The 23,289-nt window shown below is 36.1% G+C and overlaps 3 protein-coding genes across 3 annotated transcripts; 1 reads left to right on the forward strand and 2 right to left on the reverse strand.

Annotated features, from left to right (window-relative positions):
• Positions 1–1,433: 1,433 nt before the first annotated feature.
• Positions 1,434–4,677, reverse strand: LOC130809172 (uncharacterized). The gene is made up of 3 exons (XM_057674837.1): positions 4,588–4,677; positions 2,641–3,205; positions 1,434–2,593 (listed from the first exon to the last, which is right to left on the reverse strand). Exons 1-3 carry the CDS (start codon positions 4,675–4,677, stop codon positions 1,434–1,436), a joined length of 1,815 nt encoding a protein of 604 aa, XP_057530820.1.
• Positions 4,678–11,208: 6,531 nt separating this feature from the next.
• Positions 11,209–12,546, reverse strand: LOC130809184 (uncharacterized). Its single transcript, XM_057674849.1, has 3 exons — positions 12,304–12,546; positions 11,989–12,189; positions 11,209–11,808 (listed from the first exon to the last, which is right to left on the reverse strand). Exons 1-3 carry the CDS (start codon positions 12,544–12,546, stop codon positions 11,209–11,211), a joined length of 1,044 nt encoding a protein of 347 aa, XP_057530832.1.
• A 1,984-nt stretch (positions 12,547–14,530) lies between these two features.
• On the forward strand, positions 14,531–16,758 carry LOC130809638 (CRIB domain-containing protein RIC5-like). Its single transcript, XM_057675380.1, has 4 exons — positions 14,531–14,588; positions 14,705–14,805; positions 14,889–14,934; positions 16,234–16,758. Exons 1-4 carry the CDS (start codon positions 14,531–14,533, stop codon positions 16,725–16,727), a joined length of 699 nt encoding a protein of 232 aa, XP_057531363.1. The 3' UTR covers positions 16,728–16,758.
• The last annotated feature ends 6,531 nt before the right edge of the window (positions 16,759–23,289 follow it).

A 23,289-nucleotide genomic window follows, 5' to 3' on the forward strand; every position in this document is an offset into this window, starting at 1 on the left:
GATTTGAGTCGTTCGATGCTTCCATCGGATTTATATGATACGATACACCCATTGACTACTAAGAGCCTTCTTACCCGGAGGAAGATTTGCCATAGTCCACGTGCCATTTTTTTCCAAAGCCTGTATTTCATCCTGCATTGAGTGTTTCCAACCTTCATCTTTCATGGCCTCCTCAAACGATCGTGGTTCTTTCCCTGAAATTATAGCTGCAAGAAAATTTCGATAACGCAAAGAATAACTGTTACAATTTACATAATGTGCTATAGGATAGAGAGTACCTGAGGGATACCCATTAGACGAGTCAGTTGAAGAACATGGACATTTCTGTAAAATAGTATGAGTAACATAATCCTTATGACGAACATTAGGAAATTTGTGTCGTAAACCACGACCCAATTGCATTTCTCCTTGATCTTGATCAACAGTGGGCTGTATCGAGGATGAAGATATGGGCTGATCAGGTACGGAAGGGTTGGTTTCGGGAATGGGCTGATTAGAGACAGAGGGCTGAGTGTTCTGCTGGGCTGAAACGGACTGTGAAGAATTGGGCGGGGAATAGGTGGGCTGTGACAAATTGGACTGTGTGTTTGTTGGATTAGGGATGAAGGCAGCCTGTTTAGAAGTTTGGTATTGGGGCATTCGCTGTGGGCTGGACAAATTTGGTGAGGAATAAGGAGAGTCATTTGTGGTGTTGGGCTGAGATATGTTTGGGCTAGAATATGGCAAACAATCTATTGAACAATCAGAAAAATTGTAATCAACATGATTATGGATTGGGACAATATGTTCGGGAGTAATATTTGTAGCATCCGGATCAAGAAAGGGAAAAACATCCTCAAAAAATTTCACATCTCGAGAGACAAAGAATTGCTTAGAATCTAGATCAAATAATTTCCACCCTTTTTGACCAAAAGGATAACCCATAAAAACACACTTACGACTCCGACTAGCGAACTTATCCCCCTTCGTCTTTTGGTTTTGGGCAAAACAAAGACACCCAAAGGTAAGATTAGTATCATATGAGGGTGTTTTGTTAAAAAGAGTTTCAAAGGGAGATTTATTTTGGAGTAAAGGCGTAGGTGTTCGATTAATAAGATGAGCAGCGGTTAAAACACTTTCTCCCAAAAAATAAATTGGTAAGTTTGCCTGAAACTTTATAGCCCGTGCAACATTTAAGATATGTTTATGTTTTCTTTCAACCCGGCCATTCTGTTGTGGTGTCCCAACACAAGAAGTTTGGAATAAGATCCCATTATCATTAAAGTAATCCAGTAAACAATTAAATTTCGTTCCATTATCACTTTGAACCACTTTAATGGTGTGAGAAAATTTTCTATCAATCATGGCCACAAAAGACATAAACATATTATACACTTCGGTTTTATCAATCAATAAATAAAGCCAAACAGCTCTCGAGAAATCATCAACAATAGTCAAAAAATATCTTGCATCACAAGAAGATGGGTGTTTATATGGACCCCACAAACACAATGAACTTTTTCGAATATTCTAGAGGCCTTATTGTCACTCAAAGGAAATTTATCCCTAGAATGTTTTGCACGGAAAAAAACATCACAGACTTTATTTAAACTACCTTTGCAACTAGAGACATGAGGAAGAAGCTTCACTACTGTTTCAGAGGGGTGACCCATCGTTTTGTGCCATAAATCCAAAGTAGAGGAAACCGCATTCACCAAGATTTGTTGTGCCGGATTAACACCCTCGAAGTAGAAAAGTCCATCCCTCGTAATGCTCGTCCCAATCGGCTCCCTCAATTGGTCATGTATAACACAAGTAGTAGGAGTAAATTGAACAGTACATTTCAAATTGTCAATAATTTGCGAAACCGAAATTAAATTACAACATAATTCCGGAACAAAAAGCACATGTTTAAGGGTTAGATTGTCAGATAAATAAACGGATCCCTCCTTTGTTGCAACAACAGATTTTCCATTAGGAAGACCCACCAAACAAGTGACATTACGAACATCAAATAACCATGAATCGTTACAGGTAACGTGGCGAGAAGCCCTCGTATCACTTATCCAAGAATTGCAATCAAACTCACCCGTTAATCGATCATCAGAAACTTTAGTATTACCAATAAAAGAAGCAAGGATTTTCCATTGATCCGGTGAAAAAACCTGTGGAGAGGACGCTCCTACAGGCGGGTGAGAAGACCCACCCGTGTTGCTGCAGCCCACGGCGTGAGCTTTAACAGAACCACCACGACCCCTGGCGGTGGTCGGAGGCTGTCTACCGCGCCCTGAGGATCCTGAGTTTCCCGACGGTCCTGATTGTTGCTTTGAAGAACCAGGCGGCCACCATTCAGGGTAGCCATTCAATTCGAAGCACCCAGAGATGACATGGCCGGACTTCCGGCAGTGAGAGCAAAATAAAGCTGATTTATCTCGTTGGTCAGAGGACGCACCCGCTGGAGAAGAACGCTGATCGGACCTGTTCCGACCAGGTGGCGTACGGACAGCAAAGCCAACAGCTTGAGGCGGTTTGTCCTCTGGGAACGGTGTGGTCAATCGAACCCGTTCATCTTGAACAAGCAATTGATAAGCACGATCGATAGTAAGAAGGGGATCTTGAGACAATATATGGGCACGAGTTTTTGAAAAATTATCGGGATACAAACAAACTGATGAAGGCGGGTATTGACTCTTCGTTTCTTATGTTCTTCCCCTGCTGTACAGGTATTACAATAGGAACATTGAATCAAAGGTTCGTAATTATTCAATTCCTCCCATAAGGCTGTCAATTTCCCAAAATACGTGGCAATTGACATGGTTTTCGTTTGTTGACAACGAGCAATAGATGATTTAAGCTGCTGAATCCGGGGTCCATTAACAATGGAAAACCGAGATCTAAGGGTATCCCAAAGCCTTTTGGCATCTTTGTACCGAGAAAGGGAGACCTTAATTTCGGGATCAATAGTATTCATGAGCCACGAAATAAGCATGGCTTGAAGAGTATCCCAATCGTCCAGTGTACAAGGGGAAGATGGAGCAGTAATTGTGCCATTGAAGAAGACGAATTTCCTTCTGGCTTGTAAAGCCATTTGAACATCATTAGCCCATTCATCATAATTGTCTCCACGAAGTCGAGTTGGAGTTATGAAATCGCCGGGTCGATCATGAGGGCCAAGATAATATGGAGAGAAGAGGTCAATTTTTGGTGGTGGTGGCGGTGGTGGTGGCTGATTTTCAGTTAAGGCAGAACGTTGTTTTTTTTTTTTTTTTTAAATTAGGGTTTGAAAATCTTGAGCATCTGATACCATGATAGAATTAATTTTGGTGTTAATTGTCTTGCCTTCTCATTGATTCATTGATTAATATAAATAGGTTACAAAGAGGAAGCAAGAATACAAAAAGATAACACTTAATCACCTAAATATATGAAAAGTCACTAAAGATAGGGAACTAATTAATATTTCCTAATCTCCTCAAAAATCCCTTAACAAAATTCCTGTCATAGGTGAAGGAATTTTCTTGGTACCTCTATTGCATTTGAATTAAGAAAGAAACATACATATGTATATATGATATGAAAAGGAAAATAATTTAAGAAGAGTGGGGTGACTAAAATAATGTAAAAGCTAGAAGAAAAATTGTTGCAAAGTGCCTTTAACCTTCATAATATCTTAAGACTATATCCAATTCCAAAGAAGCTAAGAGTGCTAGTTTATTACTATTTTATTAGGGAAAAATACTTAAAATGATCCAACATTTTTATGATTTTTCTACAATAATTCCTCCTATTAATTAACCATGAATAATCTCAACTTTATGGGGTATTTGCCTAGAGCAAATTCAGGTAACCGAATGACCTGTTACAGCAAGTTTTTTTTTTAAAAAAGATAACTTAAAATAAATGTCAAAAAAATGTTAAAAAATGTTCAAATTCTTTTAGAATTTTTTATGTAAATTTTTAAAATTTTTCTCTAACTTTATATTAATTTTCAATTTATTTTATTGGTAAATTGCCTACTATATAAGGTCATCCGGATACTTAAATTTACTATAGGCAAATACCCTATAAAATTGGAATTATTCACGGTTAATCAATAGTTCAGATTATTGTAAGAAAATCAAGAAAATATTGGTTTCGGCAATTTTTCTGAACATTGAAAGAGATAATTGCCTCATATATCTGAATCATAAGAAAAAGATTCTTCAACTTCATATATGTATGTTATAGATGTAAAATTGTGAAATTCTACTTAATGGCTATTTTATAATAGTTGTGATATTAGTTGAAAATTGACAAAAGATAAAGCTAGACTTCATGCTAGAAATAGTGAAAACGTTGCTACGTTGGTAGTGAGAGTTTATAGCTTATCATTGCCATCTTCATTTGGTCTTATAATTTATATTGATATTATGTTCCAACTAATGCATGTGCTATGAGTTCGCCAAATTTTTCAATTGCTTTAAAGCACACATCCATAATAGTGATAGCAAATTGTTGATCAGGCATAATAAACACAAAATGCATCGAGAAGTTTTATAATGATGGAGTTCTTAAGTTAGTAGGTATATTATTTGATGTTTTTTAATTTTGCTTGGTGCGAAAAATGACATCTCCTTTCATGGGATAGAGTGAAAGGACTAGTGATCTCTTAGTGTTATGAACATGTGACTTGAGTGCATATTTGATGAGTGCATTCATGTATGACTCTTGGGTTTGGAATTCAATGGGTGTGATAATGTGAGAGATTAAGTTGTTAACTTAATGATTGTAGTGTTTAAGTGTGATTTATTGTGGAAGAGTATCATGGGAATTATTGGTGTTAATGATGATTAATGAAGAAGTGTGAAGGGCTTTGATAGGCTTTGATAGATGCTTGCTCGAACAGATTCTGACAGAGAAAGCCTGATGGTCGTTCGGCCGAGCCGCTCGACAGAGCGAGCTTTCTTAGTTGGTCGAGCTGTCAGACAGAATGCATCCAGAAGGTGTCTGTAGCTCGCTCGACCAAGCGAGCTCTCTGTTCCGGTAGAGCGGATCCACTGATGTGCCTAACATGCTGTTTTTCGACCTTTCAAGTTCTTGGAGCTGTTTCATATCATTCATTATTCAATATTAATCCTGTATTCAGTGAGTAATTGACATTAATGTACCTAGTACTATATATAGAGCTCTCATACTCACTCAATAGATACATCAAACACAACCCCTAAGCCAAACACATAGTCTTTTGTTTCTTATCTCTTACACAATTGTAATACTTCATTTGTAAGAGTATTTTATACTCCATTGATATAATATAAACAGAAACTACACACGAGGGAGGACGTAGCTATCATTGGCTGAACCTCCTTAAATCTTTGTGTCTTTTTGCTTAGTTTACATTATCAAACATTGTTTTGTTTATTGTTGTTTGTATCATTCATCTAAGTTCTTAGCGTCGTAACGATTTGGGAAAATATTTCACTTAGCACCAATACGTTAAGATGTATGATACATTTGCTACGAGAGGGTATGGTTACTTCATTACTTTTCAAACTAATGTTGGCCTATCTAGATATGTCTTACCTTATAAAGGAAAAGAAAAAATCAAAAAGTTCAAACAATTCGAGAAGAAAGTTCCAATCAACTATATAAGGGACAAAGGCATTACGATTGGATGGTGGTGCCGAGTACATAGCTCAAACGTTCAGAAATCATTTGACAAAATTCAAATTCTCTTTGAACTTATTTGATATGGTTTAATTGATGATGAGTCTTGTTGATCTTCCCATTTTCTTCTATCGATTACCTTACACAATAATTCTTTAATACTTAATAAAGTTCCATCTAAAACTATAATAAGATTCTATACAATCCGTGGATTGGAATGGTTGCAAAGATGTGATTACTTTAATTAAAAGATTTGAAGTTGGAACTTAATTTCTGTGTTCGCTTATGTAGGAGTTAGAACTTCTATTTTGACAAAGAGAAAACTTGTGTAAACAAGAAATTGAGTGGTAGTAGCGTATTATTCATATTCGTGTGTGTTAATCGACATATTATTCATTAATTTCTTGAATAAGTAAAAGATTGTTGAAAATATTCACTTAACATAAGAAATATATTCCGAGTTATTTAACATGATTAACCTTAATATAATCATTCACCTGATCAATGTTTGATAACATTCAAAGCTTTACGTTTACGTAATTATTCCCGATATTAGTATATGTTTATCTAACTCGTCTAGATAGATCAAACACCGGTCTACCAGTTTTATTGTTTGAATACAATATAAAAATGCACCCGAGTTTCGACTACCAACTTGTGGTAACATATTGCAACGAGTTACGACCATCTCATTTCCAACGTAAACTACGACCAATTTTCAACTGAGGTATTTTGCGTTACCAATTCTATTGTTATCTAATATCCGTTCGCAAATCAGGCATGTTATTAAGTAATAAGTATTAATAAAAATGAGTAATAACCTTGAAAATATTTAAACATCCTCATCTTCTAAGAAATGCTATAGTGTATGTAGCTATTGGAAAGAAAAAAAAAACACTATAAATTAAGATTACTAGTATAAAAATTCGTACAATGCACATAATTTATAATATAAAGATATATATAAATATATTTTTAAATATATGTAATGATAAACACACTATACTAAAAATGAAGAAATAATTGTTAAGATATTGTAATATGAAATTATTTAATTGTAAAATAAACTTAAATATTTTGTAGTGAGCGCCTCCATGAGGATGACATGTACAATTTTCCTTATTATAATTATAATAAAATAAGATATTAATTAAAGGATGACATATAAAATATTTTATCACCAATAAATTCAATCCACATAAACAAATTGTTATGAGATTGCCATGTGGAATTATTGCTTCATCTTTTATACGTAAAATTTATCTATAGTATGATATTTAATTGTTGCCAAATTTATATATAGTATGATAATTAATTGTTGCTTTAATTATAATTATAATTATAATTATAATAAAATAACGTATTAATTAAAGGATGACACATAAGATATTTAATCACCAATAAATTCAATCCATATAATAAGCAAATTGTTAACAGATTGCCATGTGAAATTATTGTTTCATCTTTATAATATAGTATGAAGTATGATATGATTAATAATAATTATAATTATAATAAAATAAGGTAGTAATTAAAGGGTGAGACATAAGATATTTGATCAACAATAAATTCAATCCACATAAAAAAATTGTTAAGAGATTGCCATGTGAAATTATTGCTTCATCTTTACATAAGTAAATTGTTAAGTGATTGTCACGTGAAATTATTGCTTCATCTTTATAGTATAGTATGATTAAGGATCAAAACTCAAAAAAATTTCACATAACTAAAATTCTAAACAACTAACAACAATAAAAAAAAACTCAAATAAAAGTTCAAGAAAACAACGACAACTTACATCTCACAAGAACAAAAATGACATAAAGTAAGTCTTAACTCTCCTACATTATTCAATCTCAGATAAGTGGCTCCAAACACACTAAGAATCACTAAGGATAACACCTATATCTAACCATAGGCCTCTCTTCGAAAACACATGTAAAACCTGCACAACATGGCATACCAAAGCCGCATGATTCACCCATCTCCCTGCACCTAAGTGGAGCACCATACCCCTCATTTATAATACTTAACAGAGGAATTACACGGTCGTCATTTGGGTTACCTAAAACAATCTGAGGTGCAGTCAACAACACCACAAGGCCGAGCATAAGCACCAAACTTGTTATAATTTGAAGGAAGCAACGAATGACACCATTAATGCATAAGAAGAGCAAAATGTTGTTTTGGTATTTAGTTAGAGAAATTGCATCTGACTCTTTCATTGAATTAGAAAAATACTAACTGATTACAAAAGAAGGTACAAGGCTTTCTTTGTAAGAGAGTTAGTTACAAGGCACCAATATGTGGCAATTAACCATTGGATAAAAGAAAAGAACTAATAAAACGCCTAAAAAACTATGAAACAGAAAATACAAAATGGGTGATCATACCAAGCTTGCAAAGAAGTGTTTGAAATTGAGAGGAAGGTAAAAATCTTATTGAAAACATCTGCTAATTGACTTGTAGTGGGAAGATATGTGAGCTGTAATAAACCTTCCATGACTTTTTCCTTTGTAAAATGATAGTCGATGGCAATGTTTTTGGTTCTGTCGTGAAGGACCGGATTATGAGCAATTTTTAACGCCGATTGATTATCACAATGTAAGGTCACAGATTGAAGATTATTTATGCCTAATTCTTCAAGGAGGCAAACGACCCATGTAATTTCTGAGGCAGCAGAGCACGCTGCCCTATACTCAAAAAGCTATACATAAAGGCAAAGCCAATAAACGAAGCTATCTATGTCAGGAGGACATGGTCAACTTGACAAGACAAAAACAAAAGAGTCAAAAACAATCTGGCCTATATACACCTTAAAACTAAAATATAGTGGTCGAGGCCCAAGACAACAGGCTGTCATGAAGATAAGCACCAGACTTAAGAGCTGAAGACGTATCCGAGAATACAAAAAACACCAAAAGGGAGACTAAAGCTGTAGGTGAGCTTCACGCTGAATCAGATCTCAAGGACGCTAGGAATTTGAATTTGGTCTCTGAGGTGTATTTGACGTTGTTCACCACCTGTTTAACCATTGGAACTTTGTGGCTCCACACGGCTTCATTTTTGGCGCTCCATATTGCATTGATGAGGTTGTAAAGATTGGCCTCAAACTGTTTCCTTTTGTGGCGCCTCAGTTAATTCCTCTTGAGTGTATCTTCCAGAGTCCCAATTTTTTTGTTGGTCTCATACCGATCCTTTAAATAAACTACACATTCTTGACTAAAGCGACATTGGAAGAAGAAATGGTTCACTGTTTCACTCTCCAATTCGCAGATCGGGCATGTTTCAGAATCGGCGACCCAAAAAGCTTTAGGAAATATTTTGTTTTCAGTTGGTTGTTGAAAGCCAACCAGGTTATGAACCTGCTTCTGGGGGTGGTTAACCTATTCCAAACAATATGGTTCCACCCGACTCTATTACCTCCTCCCCTGATGTCGTTGTAGACTTTTGTGATAGAGTATGTCGGTGTGTTCATCCACCTCAATAGTTTGCATAGCTTCTTGACGACCCAACTGGAGGGGGGGGGGGGGGGGGGGGGGGGGTGTTAAACAGTATCTAGTTGCCTCATTTCGTGTATACTCTGTGGATCCATTTAACCCAGAGGGACTCGTGGTTCCAGGACTCCAGATGTCGGATTCCAAGCCCCCCTTCTTTCTTTAGCTCGCATACTTTTTCCCAGTTGATATTCCCAGGGTTCTTGGACTCGATGGAACCAGACCAAAGGAAGGATTTGCAGATTGCATTCACCTTTCGAATGACCTTTTTGGGAAGGATGACAGCTTGACACCAGTAATTAGTTATACTCATTAGGACGGATTTCAGTAGCTGGAGGCGAGTAGTGTAGGAAAGGTTTTTTGCATGTTAGACTCTAATCCGGGCTGTCATCTTATCTACCAAATACTCACAGTCTGTGGCTGAGTACCTTTTTGAGGTGAGAGGCATCCCAAGATACTTAATTGGAAGACTCTCAAAACTGTAGTCTATGGTTTGCTCAGACTGATCTTTGAACTCGTTGCTGACTCTTACAAGGTAAATACCTGATTTGGAATTGTTTGCTTTGACGCCGAAGCATGAGGAGAAGTAGTTGACTGTTTTGATCAGGATGCTGATGGATTGAAGGTCACCCTTACTTAACAACATAAGGTTATTTGCGAAAGTTGGGTGGTTGAGCTTGAGTTTTCTACATCTAGGGTGAAATTTAAACTCTGGTTCTTCGCTGGCCAAGTTGAGGCTTCTCGATAGGTTTTTCATACCTATTATAAAAATTAAGGGGGACAATGGGTCTCCTTGTCTAACTCCTCTTTTTGCTTGGAATGTGGGTAGGGGAATGCAATTGATAACCAAGGAATACGGAGTAGAAGTGACACACGCCATAATGATCTCTGTGAACTTCCTCGGGAAATTGAGCGCAGTCAACATTTCATGAAGGAAATCCCAATCTAGTGTATGATAGGTTTTCCTGAGGTCGATCTTCAAGAGGCAACTAGGGGAGCAGTTCTTCTAACCATATTGCTTGACTATATCCTGACATAGGAGGATGTTGTGGAGAAAGCTTTTTCCTTCAATAAAAGCTCCTTGCATGGGGCTTATAATTGAACCCATTACATGTTAGAGTTTCCTGCAGATGAGCTTAGAGATACACTTATAAATAACATTGCAACAAAACATTGGACGATAGTCACTTGGGGTGTTTGGGGTGGCAACCTTTAGAATGAGGGTGATAGCTGTTGTATTCCTAGACTTCAAGAGAGTACCATTGGCAAAAAAGTCCTAAATTGCTTTCACAACATCTGTACCAATAATTTCCCATGCATCCTTGTAAAAACCAATGTTGAAACCATCCAAACCTGGCACTTTGTCTTTTGGAATGCTCCACATGGCATCTTTAATATCGTCTGGGGTGAAGTTCAAATCGAGCAGATTCTATTGGTCCTGGTTGAGAACAGGACCACTAGGTATCACGTTCATGTTGATTCTCGCTCTCTCCATTTTACCTCCAAGGAGGACTAGGTAGTACTCCTGAAAGGCTTCTTGAATTTTCCTTGGATCGCTAGTGGTACGATCTTGAAGGTGAAGAACATTTATAGTACTGCACTTCCTGCGATACTGAAGAGAATGGTGAAAGTATCTGGTATTATCATCACCCAAAGTGAGCCACTTCAGTTTAGCTTTCTACCTGAGGCCTGCTTTCCATTATCTCTTTAATCTTCTATAGGTTTCTGTTTTCAAGCACTCGACATCTGCTAGGTGCTTGTCCCTTGGGTGTAGGTGGAGGTCCTCCTGGGCTTTTTGAAGATCAGCTTCAGCTTTGGCCAAGTCCCCTGCTTCTGTGTTTTTGAATTTTGCTTGACATGCCTCCTCAATCAATTTGAGTTTTTGATCAAAGTGGTTTGGGCTCCCTGGCAAGTTAGTGTGCCATACTGCTTGGATGGTTTCTATGAACTCTCTGTGTTTTCCCCAATAATTGAGGAATTTAAAAGGTTTTGCACATTTAGGGGGCTCTAGGAATTGTACTAGCATCGGTGTGTGGTAGAAGTCTCCCTTTGGAAGGAAGCAGAGCTCTGTTGTGGGAAACGAGCTCTACCAAGCTGAGTTTTCCAACTCTCTATTAATCTTGCTTAAAACTCTGGCATTTCCTCTTTGCTTATTTGACCAAGTAAAAAATCGCCCTGTACTTTTCATGTCGTGGATGTCGCAGTTCACCATGCATCTTCGAAGAGGTTCTATTTCATGAAGACGTGATTTTTGACCTATCCTCTCATTAAGATTGGCTATGTAGTTGAAATCCCCCATGACTATCCAAGGCCCTGTCACGGTTGTGCCTATATTCTCAAGCTCAGTAAGCATGATACCCCTCTCCTTCTTGTCAGTTGCACCATAAACAAAGGAGCAATTAAAGTTATCACCTACATTAGGGTTGACAATCAAATGGATGATTTGGCTGCTAACAAACCGTATGTCTACTTTCATTTCCTCGGCTCTCCAGGCTACTATAATCATACCTCCCTTTTGGAGAGCTAGGTTGTACGTTATACACCAAGACGGACAAATTATTTGGTAAAGGGCACCAATTCCTTGCCGCTTTACTTTCGTCTCCAAGAGGCTAAATAGGCTTATGTGGTTAGCGATAAAATGGACCACTTCAGCTTGCTTATTGGCCTTATTTAACCCCCTAACGTTCTAGGTGAGGATGTTATTCATGATCCTGGATGGGGTAAGCCCCTAGCACTTTGAAGGAAGGATTTTAACATGAATTCTATTGTTGGGTTGGTTTTCTATAGCAACATCAGCGAGCACTATGTAAAAATTAGAAACTGGGAGTTAACCAATCTGTTCAACGTGTTGGCTGTTCCAACCCACCTTTCCCTGCTGTAGTGTCTTATGTGGCTCGCCCCTGGGTTCAGTAATCGTGGTGCATTGACTCTCTGATTCAATATTTCCTTCTGGAGATTGTATTGCCATGGTTTCACAGGTCTCACTATTGTCATGGTGTTGTTTGATTTGTGCTTTAGTCTGATCTTTTTGGCTTTCTTTATTCACCCATTCTCTTCTTGGTGGTTTCTAATGAATTGGGTCTAAGGTTTTCTTTGGCTTCCAAGCACCAGATTGATGACCCAATTGTTGACATTGGTGGCACCAGAGGGGTTTTCAGTCATATTGTACGGCTTGTTTAACCAGTTCATCATATTCATTTGTGAAGAACACCTCATCCGGTAGGCCTTTTCTTATGTCCGTTTCCACGAGGGTTCTAGCATACATTAGTCTATCCTTGTTCTTTGTTGCGTTGTCTATTTTAAGTACATTCCCTAGTAGCCCGGCAATCTTCCTTATGCATCTTTCACCCCAATACTCCATTGGTAAGGCTGGTAAGTGTACCCATATTGGGATGGTAGATAGGGCTTCTTTTTCCAAGGACATCTTGACTTTCTCCACATCAATTCATGGTTTAACAATGAATGGTTTCTTATCAAATAGGATACCACTCATCTCACAAGCTTTATCTCTAGCTACTTTATCATTCAATCTCACAATGAAGACACATTTCCTAACCATGCCAACTTTCTCCACATCAAGGTCTTTCCAGATTCGTTTCACATATCCTTCAATAACATGCAGTGGAGGATTGGCACCTATGACATAGCATACTATAGGGATTCCCAATACCTAATTTCATCCTCAATATCTTCAAAATTAATTTTAATAGTGTTCATACCTTGAGAATGCACAGGAAGGGTCTCCTCTATTGTATTGTTCGATAAAATCTGCTGCACTTTTGCTCTCTATATGTTGCTCAAATTAGGCAATGGTGAAGCAGGCTGGGTCAAATCAAGTGAGGGTGGTCCTTGAGAAGGCACAAGGAGGGTCTGCACAATTGTGATGTTCGAAGGATTCTGCATAATTGCTCTCTGTGTGCTGCTCAACTGAGGCAGTGGTGATGCTGGCTGAGTCCGGTCATGAGACGATGGTCCTTGAACAATGGAAGACTGGCTTAGCTTCATTGACGGTGGTGACTAAGAAATTACCCCCAATTTGTGCGAATTAGGGTTTGTGCCATCCGCTTCCTCTTTCCTCAGCTTACCTCGTCCCCTAGCCACGGGGGGTCCGCCTATTTCGGTGGGGAACCAGGAATTACAGAGGTGTAGAGAGAGGTAGTAGAAAAGTGTTGCTCAAAAACTTTTATTATTATTAATATTATTATTATTATTATTATTATTATTATTCTAAATGTATACTTTTTATTATAATTTTATAATATTTTATAGTGTGTATTTAGAAATATTAATGTTCAAAAAATTGCTTTAAAATACATGCAATTAATAAATACTCCTATTAAAAATTGCTTATAGAGATTACAATAATATATAGATAATATAGGAGTGAAAGTAAAGCTTCATTCTAACGTGGTTTTATATACTATTAAAAGGTTAGTTTATTTTTTTATTTTATGGAATTTTCTATCTTTAAAAACAAAAGAGAGTACATATTTTCCAATATTAGCGGTTAGCTGGAAGCAGCAAATTACAACAAGCGAACTAAAAGCTTTAACCTCCCATCACATATGACTTTTGACGAAATGCCCAACACCTTTTTTAATGAAAATTTATGTACGATTTTTTCTCTTTTAATTTTTTCTCAGCCTCTTCTTTTCATATAAAAGAAATTTATTGTTTTTGCCAAAATTCTTTCAGCATTTTTAACCTGTATATGTTTTGAAGAATTCATGAAAATTCCTTCCATGAAAACAAGATATTGTTAATCTTAACCATTATAGTATGGATCTTAGCTTCTTCCATTTTTAAGGTATTATGAATGCCACTTTTTCATTCATTTGATTTTTTATAATTTTTTATGAACATTTTCAGCTCAATTTATCATAGAATGTTTAATCATTAATAAAAATAATGAACATATGAAATACATATATATTTGGCATGTTCTTTGCATTATTAGACAACTTTTTTTAAAAAATTAATTAATAACGTACGTGCTTGCTTATGTTCTAAAAGGAATATGAAAAAATATACTCTTGAGTCTTAAAGATATATTTTTATTTTATTATAATAGGATAATTGGATAAATCAAATTATTCTTGAAGGTCGTCATGGTTTCAACTGCATAAAATTTGAATTCAATCAATCAAAATTTATGATTCGACATACTTGTAGGGTCATTCATAAATTATACCTCTTTAATTCGTTCATTATTTAAAAAATCTTGTTGGGTTGGAAGAAAAAAAATTTTTTTTTATGTATAAACATAATAATGCATAATGTACAAGTGAAAAATCATAATATAATAAGATTTTTTTGCTCTTTTTTTATTCTTTTGCAGATTGAGATCCTTGTAGTGAATTTAAATATTTTTTTAAAAAATTGTTTGGCTGTCTTTATGAAAAGTCAAAATGTCTATGAAGATGAAGGGACTTCTCAAGGGTCTGAGATATATTTCAACAATATTTGGTATGTTCTTTATTAGTATAGGTTAATATTATATAATATTTTGTAAAGTGTTACATAGAAAATTATTATGTTATAAGTAGATTTTATGTTTCCAAAAATGTTATTCAACAATGCAGATGAAGAAGTGCAGCAAGAGATGCAAATTGGATTTCCTACTGATGTTAGACATGTTGCTCATTTTGGATGGGATGGTTCAACAGCAAATTCTCCTAGCTGGGTAAATAAATCTTAACAAAAATTATGATTAATATATATTATATCATTCAAATTTAAACATTTCAATATTTTTCTTTATTACAGATAAATAACTTCAAAAATGGAGATTCAGAAGAAGGACCTCTAAATGGTATGAAAAGTACAAATATTATTTAGGTTTTTACATATCCACTGCCAATTGTTATTGTTAGAGCAAATGCTCTTAATGTTACAAAGAATGATAAAGATTGCGAAAATCTAAAGAAATAATAACACCCCAAGAATTAGAAGATGGGAAAATTCTAATGTCAAATTGATATTAGACTATAAAACCCACCCAATGAATGAAGACAATTTTATTGATTTGAGTTCTTGATTACATACACTAATCCACCTGTATTAATGGAGAATAAAAAATTATAGAGAAAACAAAGATAAATTGAAAACCTCCAATTTCCCACTTATGAACCCAATTTGGCTCCCTCTCTATCTAGATCAATTCTCTTTCACAAGAGGATTACAAGTGTATTTTATGTGTTCATTTCTCAATCTCATACTACAAATGATGTTTACTTGAGTATTTATAAGGCTAAGATCACAATGGACAACAACTAAATAAACCCGTGCACAATAGAATACTCAAACTAAACAAACCCGTGCCTGGCTGCAGCTTGCTCGACCAAGTCGAGCAACCTCCAGATCTGGTTGAGTTACCTTGCTCGTGTCAGTCGAGCACCCAACAGCCCTTTGCTTCTGATCTTGGCTTGAAACAGGTTCTAACTTGGCATCCTTTAGCAACCTTTATATATTCAAACCACAAATCTATACGCCACAACATCGAGTTACATAAATTAAAATTGTCAGTCAAAAAACACAACAATTATCATGGCGGATGCCAAAATGGGGCAATCCACATGAACAATCTTAGAAGAATATTCTTTCAATTTTGAGCTCTGATAAAATTTTCGATTATATGTTTAGCATATAACTATTATGGCTCATTTGGGTAATAGTACTAAATGGTGGGAATGGTAATGAAAAGTTAGTGTAATTTTGTTAAGAATATCTCTTGATCTGATACATTTAAGGGTCGTAGTCATTCTCCTTCAACACTCTTATTTTCTTTACAAAATTCAATCTAATGCATTAGGTGGTAATGGAAAATTTTTTATGATCAAACTTTCATTACAATGGGAATGACATGATACATATCATATGATAATTTACACTATAAATTATTCTCATTTCCACCAATTAGTAACGTTAATTAAACGGAACATTAGAGTATTTAAGGAAATGTTTGATAGTAAAAGAAACTAATATATTAGGCTATTAGTCACCTTTTTAATTATAAGTTTATTTCATATTTTATCAGCATCAATTAACTTTTATTTTCTAGCGTTGCAGTTTGTTATCCAAATAATTAATTTATGAGTTTAACTTCATCTAGGCAATCAGCAATTGGTATCAAAGTCGAGGGGCCGACAAGCGTCAACAGGCTTAGACCCGCCGCCCCTTGACTCTCCTTCACGAAGGAGGTCAGACAAATCTAAGGGTTCACGGCGTACAAGTTCAGTTGACTCCCCTAAAAAGTCATCATTAGGCCAAGAGGATGATCCATCATCTTCAACAGGCTCTAAGCTCACTACACACCGGAAAAAGCCTAAGAGCGGGTTATCTAGTGGGCAGTCCTCTTCCCGGACTTCAACCAGATCAAAGCACACCGCCCCATTAGCAGAAATTACACACTTTTCGGATCCTGGAGTTGGTGGAGTACACAACAGCACTAGCAAGCCTATTAAATCAGCGCTTGGTGCTGATCGGGCTAAAGGCCGTAGGAATAAAGCGAAGGACACAATCCAAAGTTCAGCCCTGAAAGTTTCATCAGAACAAGATGATCATAAGTCATTGGATGATAGTTCTAAAGGAATTCATGCTTTGTGATGATATAATTAGTTTATTGTCATATGTATATTTTTTGTAGACCAAAAAACCTTTCTTGTCAAGCTTTGTTAGATACATTGATAAAGTAAGAACAAGATCTTCGTAGGTAATGCTCATTATTCTTCATGTAGAGAATGTACGGAATCGAAATGTTAGTTAGTATTACTAAAAAAATGATGTAAAAATTACACAATCAATCTTTTATTGGATCAATTTTTAGGTCAAAGAAAAATTTCAATCATTATTGGTTCCTAGTCAAAAAGTTGTGTATAAGATCCTAGGATCTTAGTCTGGTTTTGAATCAAGTTTAGAGACCAAACTTTTTGTTGGATCAAAGAAAATATGTGAAATATTGTATTTATACTCATTATTGTCGATTAAACGTGCTACTTTCTAATTATTTCTATCTAATGATGTCATCATCCATAATATCTTACATTTTTTCTTTTCCATCCTTTGGGTCTCCAAGACCTCTTCCTCACTCTTCATGACCTATTGGCAGATAACCAGTGGAATTTGTCTTGCTTTTCTTATCCTCTCCCTACTTGGCTTACCATGGTTACCAATCATATCTCTTCTATTCCTTTTGTCAAATTAGGTTCTAACTTGTACTCTTCTCTCCACCAGTCCTCTAACCCTCTTCCTCCTCCCTTTCATTGGAACTTCATTTTGGAAATGTCTTGTCCTCCCAAAATATCCATCTTCCTCTGGAAAATTTCTTGGGACGCACTCCCGAAGAGGTGCACTTTTTACCATCAATCTATTATCTAGGTCTTTGACTGTCTTTTTTGCCCCTCTTCAGCGGAAACTGCTTTCCACTACCTTCAAGATTGTTTTGTAGCCAAAGAATTCTGGCTACTCTGTTTTTCTACTCTACCCAAGAACTTCTTCACCCTTGACCCCTCTGTCCGGTTATAATTGAACCTCGGATCATCTTGCTCCTTTCGTTCTATTTCGTTGGCCGCATGGTTCAGCTTTGTTCTCTGGATCTTTGTTACCAGACTTAATAACATAATCTTCTCCAGAATAAACCCCCAAGAAACCTATCCTTCAACCTTAATTTATCTACCGCTCTTGACTTTTTCTTTACCTAACCACACCAGGGTCAGCCTGTACCAAGCCTACTTGGACCTACAACCCTTGATTCCCCTCAGAATTTCTTATTCCAAGTTGATTGCCTCTTTCTTTCCGTCCCTTATCACCATTGGCGTGGCCTACTTCTCCTACCCAGATTGTTGGCATTCTTTCTTTATCCTTTCTACTAGGGCCCTTGATGCTAGCATTGTTGAACTTCTGGTTGTTATTCCGGGCTTTATTGTTGCTAATCTCCTCTCGTGGACTGAGTTTTCTATTGTTTGGGATTCCAAAGTAGCAGTGGAATATTTGTCAGGCAATACTCTTATTAGGGACATATATTCTTCACATTGTACTTTTTGTAGGGAGCTCCCAAGCCGAAACCTCTAGAAGGAAATGTGTCATATCTCCAGACAGAAAGTTCATTATGTTGATTGCCTCTCCCACCAAGCCTGTATGGAAATTCTCCACTACTTCAAAATTTTTAGGCTCACAAGACCGCCAAACGATGCTATTATGTTTGATTTTAATGTTTTGTTACCTTGTAATGATGTAACTTTAGACTCTTTATTTGTTCCTCTTGTCTCAATTCTTTCCGCTGTGTGCGAGGAGCATGAGATTGTACTATTTTCTTCTGATGTTCCATAACTTTTTTATGTTGGTATAATATGTTGCTTTTCTTTGAATAAAAACATCAACTCACTACCTATATTTCTATATTTTCCTACATTGACCTATACCATTATCACAACACTTCTACGATATTGTTCTACAAGTAAAAACATGCCCGATTCAAAATTAGTAGCCAACTTATTTTGATTACTTCAATCACTACTAACAATGATGATGTTGGTGACTTTAATTGTCACCTTCAACATGATCGTTTAGAATATTTAATTGATGATGAAATTGGGCAATAAAATATTTTTAATACTAATGAAGAAGGGATAGTAATGATTCGTTTGGTGATTTCTTACATGAGGAAGATACTTTAAGTTGAATATTTTGAGGGTGTTGAAGTTGAAACAACTGATGATAAACATAAAGCATGTTTGTGCAGTATGAAAGGTAGAGGCTCAAGTGTTGCATACTTGCATCATAAGAGTCGGTAAACCCTTGACAGTTTTATCATCTCTTTATAATAATGAGTCACGGGAGAAACTTACCCTATTTTGTTAAATGTTATGTCTAATAGGTCAGTGTGGAATTGGTCGAACATAGATGCACACTTATTTTGATCCATAGTGAAACTAACCAAGGTAAAATCGACCAGAGACTTGACTGGTAATCAAATTCAAAACTTTACTTTTTAATAGACTATTAATCTATAATAGAAGAAACCAAGAATAAATTGATAAAGGGAAAAAAGAAGGAAAAATGATACTTTTAGTTAGCTTATTTGACAGGCAATGTTGTATTTGAGGTGGAGTGAGAGGGGATTGCGTCCTCCTAAACATAAAACATGTGAAATCTATTTAATATACGCTATTGTAATGCATTTTGCATTTAAAAATGCTAATAAAAATAGTTTATGATAATATTTAGAGAAAATTCTATAAAACTACCTATTCTATACCTGATTTTGCAAAAAACTACCTTATATAATTTTTTTTCCAAAAAACTACCTTATGTAATACTTATGTTTGCAAAAGAGTACCTTTTAACGGATATGTTAGTTTTGACCGTCAAAACTAACTTTGACTATCACGTGTGACGCACTTGACCCATTATTTAGCAAACCTTCTTAATTGCTGCTGTTCATTTCAGAAACCTTCTTCGAAAAAGCTTATCTTTTCTCTTCTTCTTCGAAAAAACCGGGTTATCTTCTTCGAAAAAGCTGTGCAAAGCTCTTCAATTTGCTCCCTTCTTCCTTGAGACATCTTCCAGCTGAAGCATCTAACATTTAGAGGTATGTAGATCCACTCAATTAAGGATCTTTTCTTCGTTGTTGAAATTTTTTTTTGTCTGTAATTTCGCTCCTTTATTTCAATGGCTGCTGTAACTTTCGTTATTAATTTCTTGTTTTTATGTTGTCATTTGTTAATTGATTATTGTTGTTTGAGAATAATGTATAATGGTTCCTTAAATTAGATAAATCAGTAACATGAAGAAATTGAAAATCTGGAAAAAAGCAAGTACTTCGAAAATGCAGCATTCTGAGTTGGCAAATGAGTTGGTCAATGTTAGGACAGATGAGGTGGAGCTTGAAAGAAATGATGTGGCACATGAGGTTGTGGATGACCTGGAAAGAGCAAATATAGTTGTTGATGTTGGGGAAATGGGACCACCAAACTTATATACGGGTTATAAAGAATGTGTAAGTGCTAACCCTAGATCTAAAACAAATAACTCAGATTCTATTTCAACCCTAAACCTTACACCAATTGAGAGAGGTTTAACCCTGCAACAACAACTTTCTGAATCTGAGGTTAGCAGTGATGATGATTACAGTTGCGGTGATGAGGATGAATATGAGCATGATTCAGATTTGTTTGCAGAAAATGTAGTTTATGGTCTCGATGATGTGTTTATAGGTGATGATGAAATTAGATTGTTAGTAGATAAGGAGGTTGATGAGGAAAACAATAGAGACATATACGTTAATGATGATGAATTGGAGCTTGATGATGTTGATTTGGGTGCATTGAATGTTGATGAGGAAGGTATAGCAAGCTATCCTACATTCAATCCTGAGGTTGATTTTAAGGGTAAGATCATTTTGTCTTTAGGCCTTAAGTTTCCTTCTACATATGTCTTTAGAAAAGCGTTAAGGTACCATGCTATTGAATGTGGTTACAATTATTGTTACCTGCATAATGGTAGAAATAGGATAACTGTGTATTGCTACAATAGATGCGATTGCGTTAAATCGAAAGGTAGAATTGTGAACTGTGTTTGTGGGAACGATAAGAAGTGTTGTTTTAAGGTTCATGCTGTGAAGTTGAAAGATGAGGAGACACTTCAAATAAGGAGTTATTTTCCCGAGCACACTTGTGGTCACCAACACCAAAATAACAAAGTCACTGCTTTGTATTTAGCTGAGAAATACATACAGGATTGGAGGGAAAATCCAAATTGGGAATTAAAGGCATTTAAGAAACGGGTAAACAGGGAGTTAGGTTGTGAAGTGAAATACTCTAAGTGCTACATGGCTAAAAGAATTGCAAAGAAAATGTTAGTTGGTGATGCTAGTGAAGAGTATAGCAGGGTGTGGGAGTATGCGGAAGCAATAAGGAGGTATAACCCTGGAAGCACTGCAATCGTCAAATGCATCGGAATAGAGACACCTCCACCCTTGTTTCAAAGGATGTATATATGTTTGCCAGCATGTAAGGAGGGTTTTGTTGCTGGCTGTGGGCCTATTATATGTGTTGATGGGGCGCATTTGAAGGGACAATTCCCTGGGGTTTTGCTTACCGCTGTAGGTAAGGATGGGAACAATAACATCTTCCCTGTTGCATGGGCTGTCGTCGAAACAGAAAACGTAGAAACTTGGACTTGGTTTCTAAATCTCCTTGTAGAAGACCTAAAGTCGGTTAGTTCATCAAGTAGTTGGGTGCAAGCAGGATGTGAAGATTTTACCTTCATGAGCGATAGGCAAAAGGTATGCACGTAGTTACTTGATTTCTATAATTTGTTTGAATTGTAATTAACATTCTAAATACTAATGTGTTCACAATGTAGGGTTTGATTGAAGCTTTAAACGCAGTGATTCCTGAAGCCGAAATTAGGTTCTGCTGTAGGCATATATGGGCTAACTTTAAGATTAAGTTCCCTGGAGAGTTGTACAAGCATCACTTTTGGAAAGCAGCAAGAGCTTACAACAAGGTATGGATGTGTCATAATTTACCTTTTACAGTTTGATTTTAATGTCGAACTAATTAGTAATAATTTACCTTTTACAGTTTGATTTTGATAGAGAAATGAATGAAATAAAGAATATTTCTGTTCAAGCATATGAATATCTAGCTGCTATTCCAGCTAAACACTGGTCTAGGCATGCTTTTCCTATTAGGAGTAAGTCTGGGATGTTGTTAAATAATTGTTGTGAGTCATTTAATAATGTGTTAGTAGAAGCTAGGGGAAAGCCCATTATTTCTCTTATGGAGTGGATTAGGAGATATGTGATGCAACGGAGTGCAGCCAAAAGAGAAGGGTTGGGTAACTTTAGAGGTGTGTTGATGCCAGCTATCTCCAAAATGATTGAAAAAAATTCAAAGGAAATATATGGTTTGAGGGTAATCCCAGTGGATGTGTCTGAGTTTGAGGTGGATGATGATGAAAAAAGTTACGTTGTGAACTTGACCAATAAGACATGCCTTTGTGGAAGTTGGAATCTTCTTGGGATCCCTTGCAAACATGCCATGGCTTGTATTTGTATTAGAAAATTGGATGCTAGTGAATTTGTTCATCAGGCGTATCTTGTAGAAACGTATGCAAAGACGTATGCTCCTAAGTTTTATGGTATGCAAATTTAAATGTGAAAATGATATAAGTATTTCAGATGCTTATGGAAAACCAGTTCAATGTAGGTTGAAGAGTAAATTGAATTGTATCAAGTTGAAGTGTTCGGTTATCAGCATTCAGCAGGAGTTGCGGTCTTTTGTAAAAGTGTTAATTGAACATCTTTTAGTGTTTTTCTTAATATCTTTGCGAGTTAGGGTAAGTCCAGTCTTTTAAATGGTATAATGGTGCATCCTTACTGATAAAAAGTGCCATTGGTGATTGCATGCAGGCACACACAACAGCTTTCTATGAAGGAGTGTTGGATTCAATTCAAGTTTAGATAAAATTGTATCCCGATGGAGATTTTTTCTTGTAGGATACATTGGTGTTTGGATACATTTAGGCATGGCCACGGTCCGGGTTGGCCCGGTTCCGGTTCCATTTGGAACCTGTCGCGACCGGTTCCGGTTCCGGGCGGTTCCAAACGGTTCCTTTGCGATTCATGAGGCGGTTCCGGCGGTTCCAACTCACGGGACGGGCGGGTCGGACCATCGGTTTCATTTTTATTTTTTCTTTAAATATTTATATAATAAAAAAATACTATAATATTGCAGACGTACCTTTGATGATTACTTGATTATTAGCGAAATTCATTGCTTGTCAAGTTGTCATCGTTATTAAAATATATACTAAAAAGAATGAAAAAAATAAATTAATAAAAAACGAATCAATGATAATGTCGATAAAGATGATTAATAAAAAAAGAGGGAGAAAATGGACTTGAACCTAGTACCCAAAGGAATACTAAGCTGCCTACGTATCCCGAAGAAATCAAAGCCCACGTAGTTCTTTGTCATACCTTTTATTTATAGTTGTTGAATGTTGATTTATCGTTGTCCGATTGATCCTATTCGTCTTCGTCATCATCATCTGGTTGGTTAGATGCTTCCGCTGACTCTCCTCCTGACGATGATGCAGATGTATCCATCATCATCCATGGATCATCATCGTCGTCTTGATCATCATCATTCCTTAGTCCTTG

The sequence above is a fragment of the Amaranthus tricolor genome, chromosome 1 (genome assembly GCF_026212465.1).
Source record: "Amaranthus tricolor cultivar Red isolate AtriRed21 chromosome 1, ASM2621246v1, whole genome shotgun sequence".
Lineage (NCBI taxonomy): Eukaryota > Viridiplantae > Streptophyta > Magnoliopsida > Caryophyllales > Amaranthaceae > Amaranthus > Amaranthus tricolor.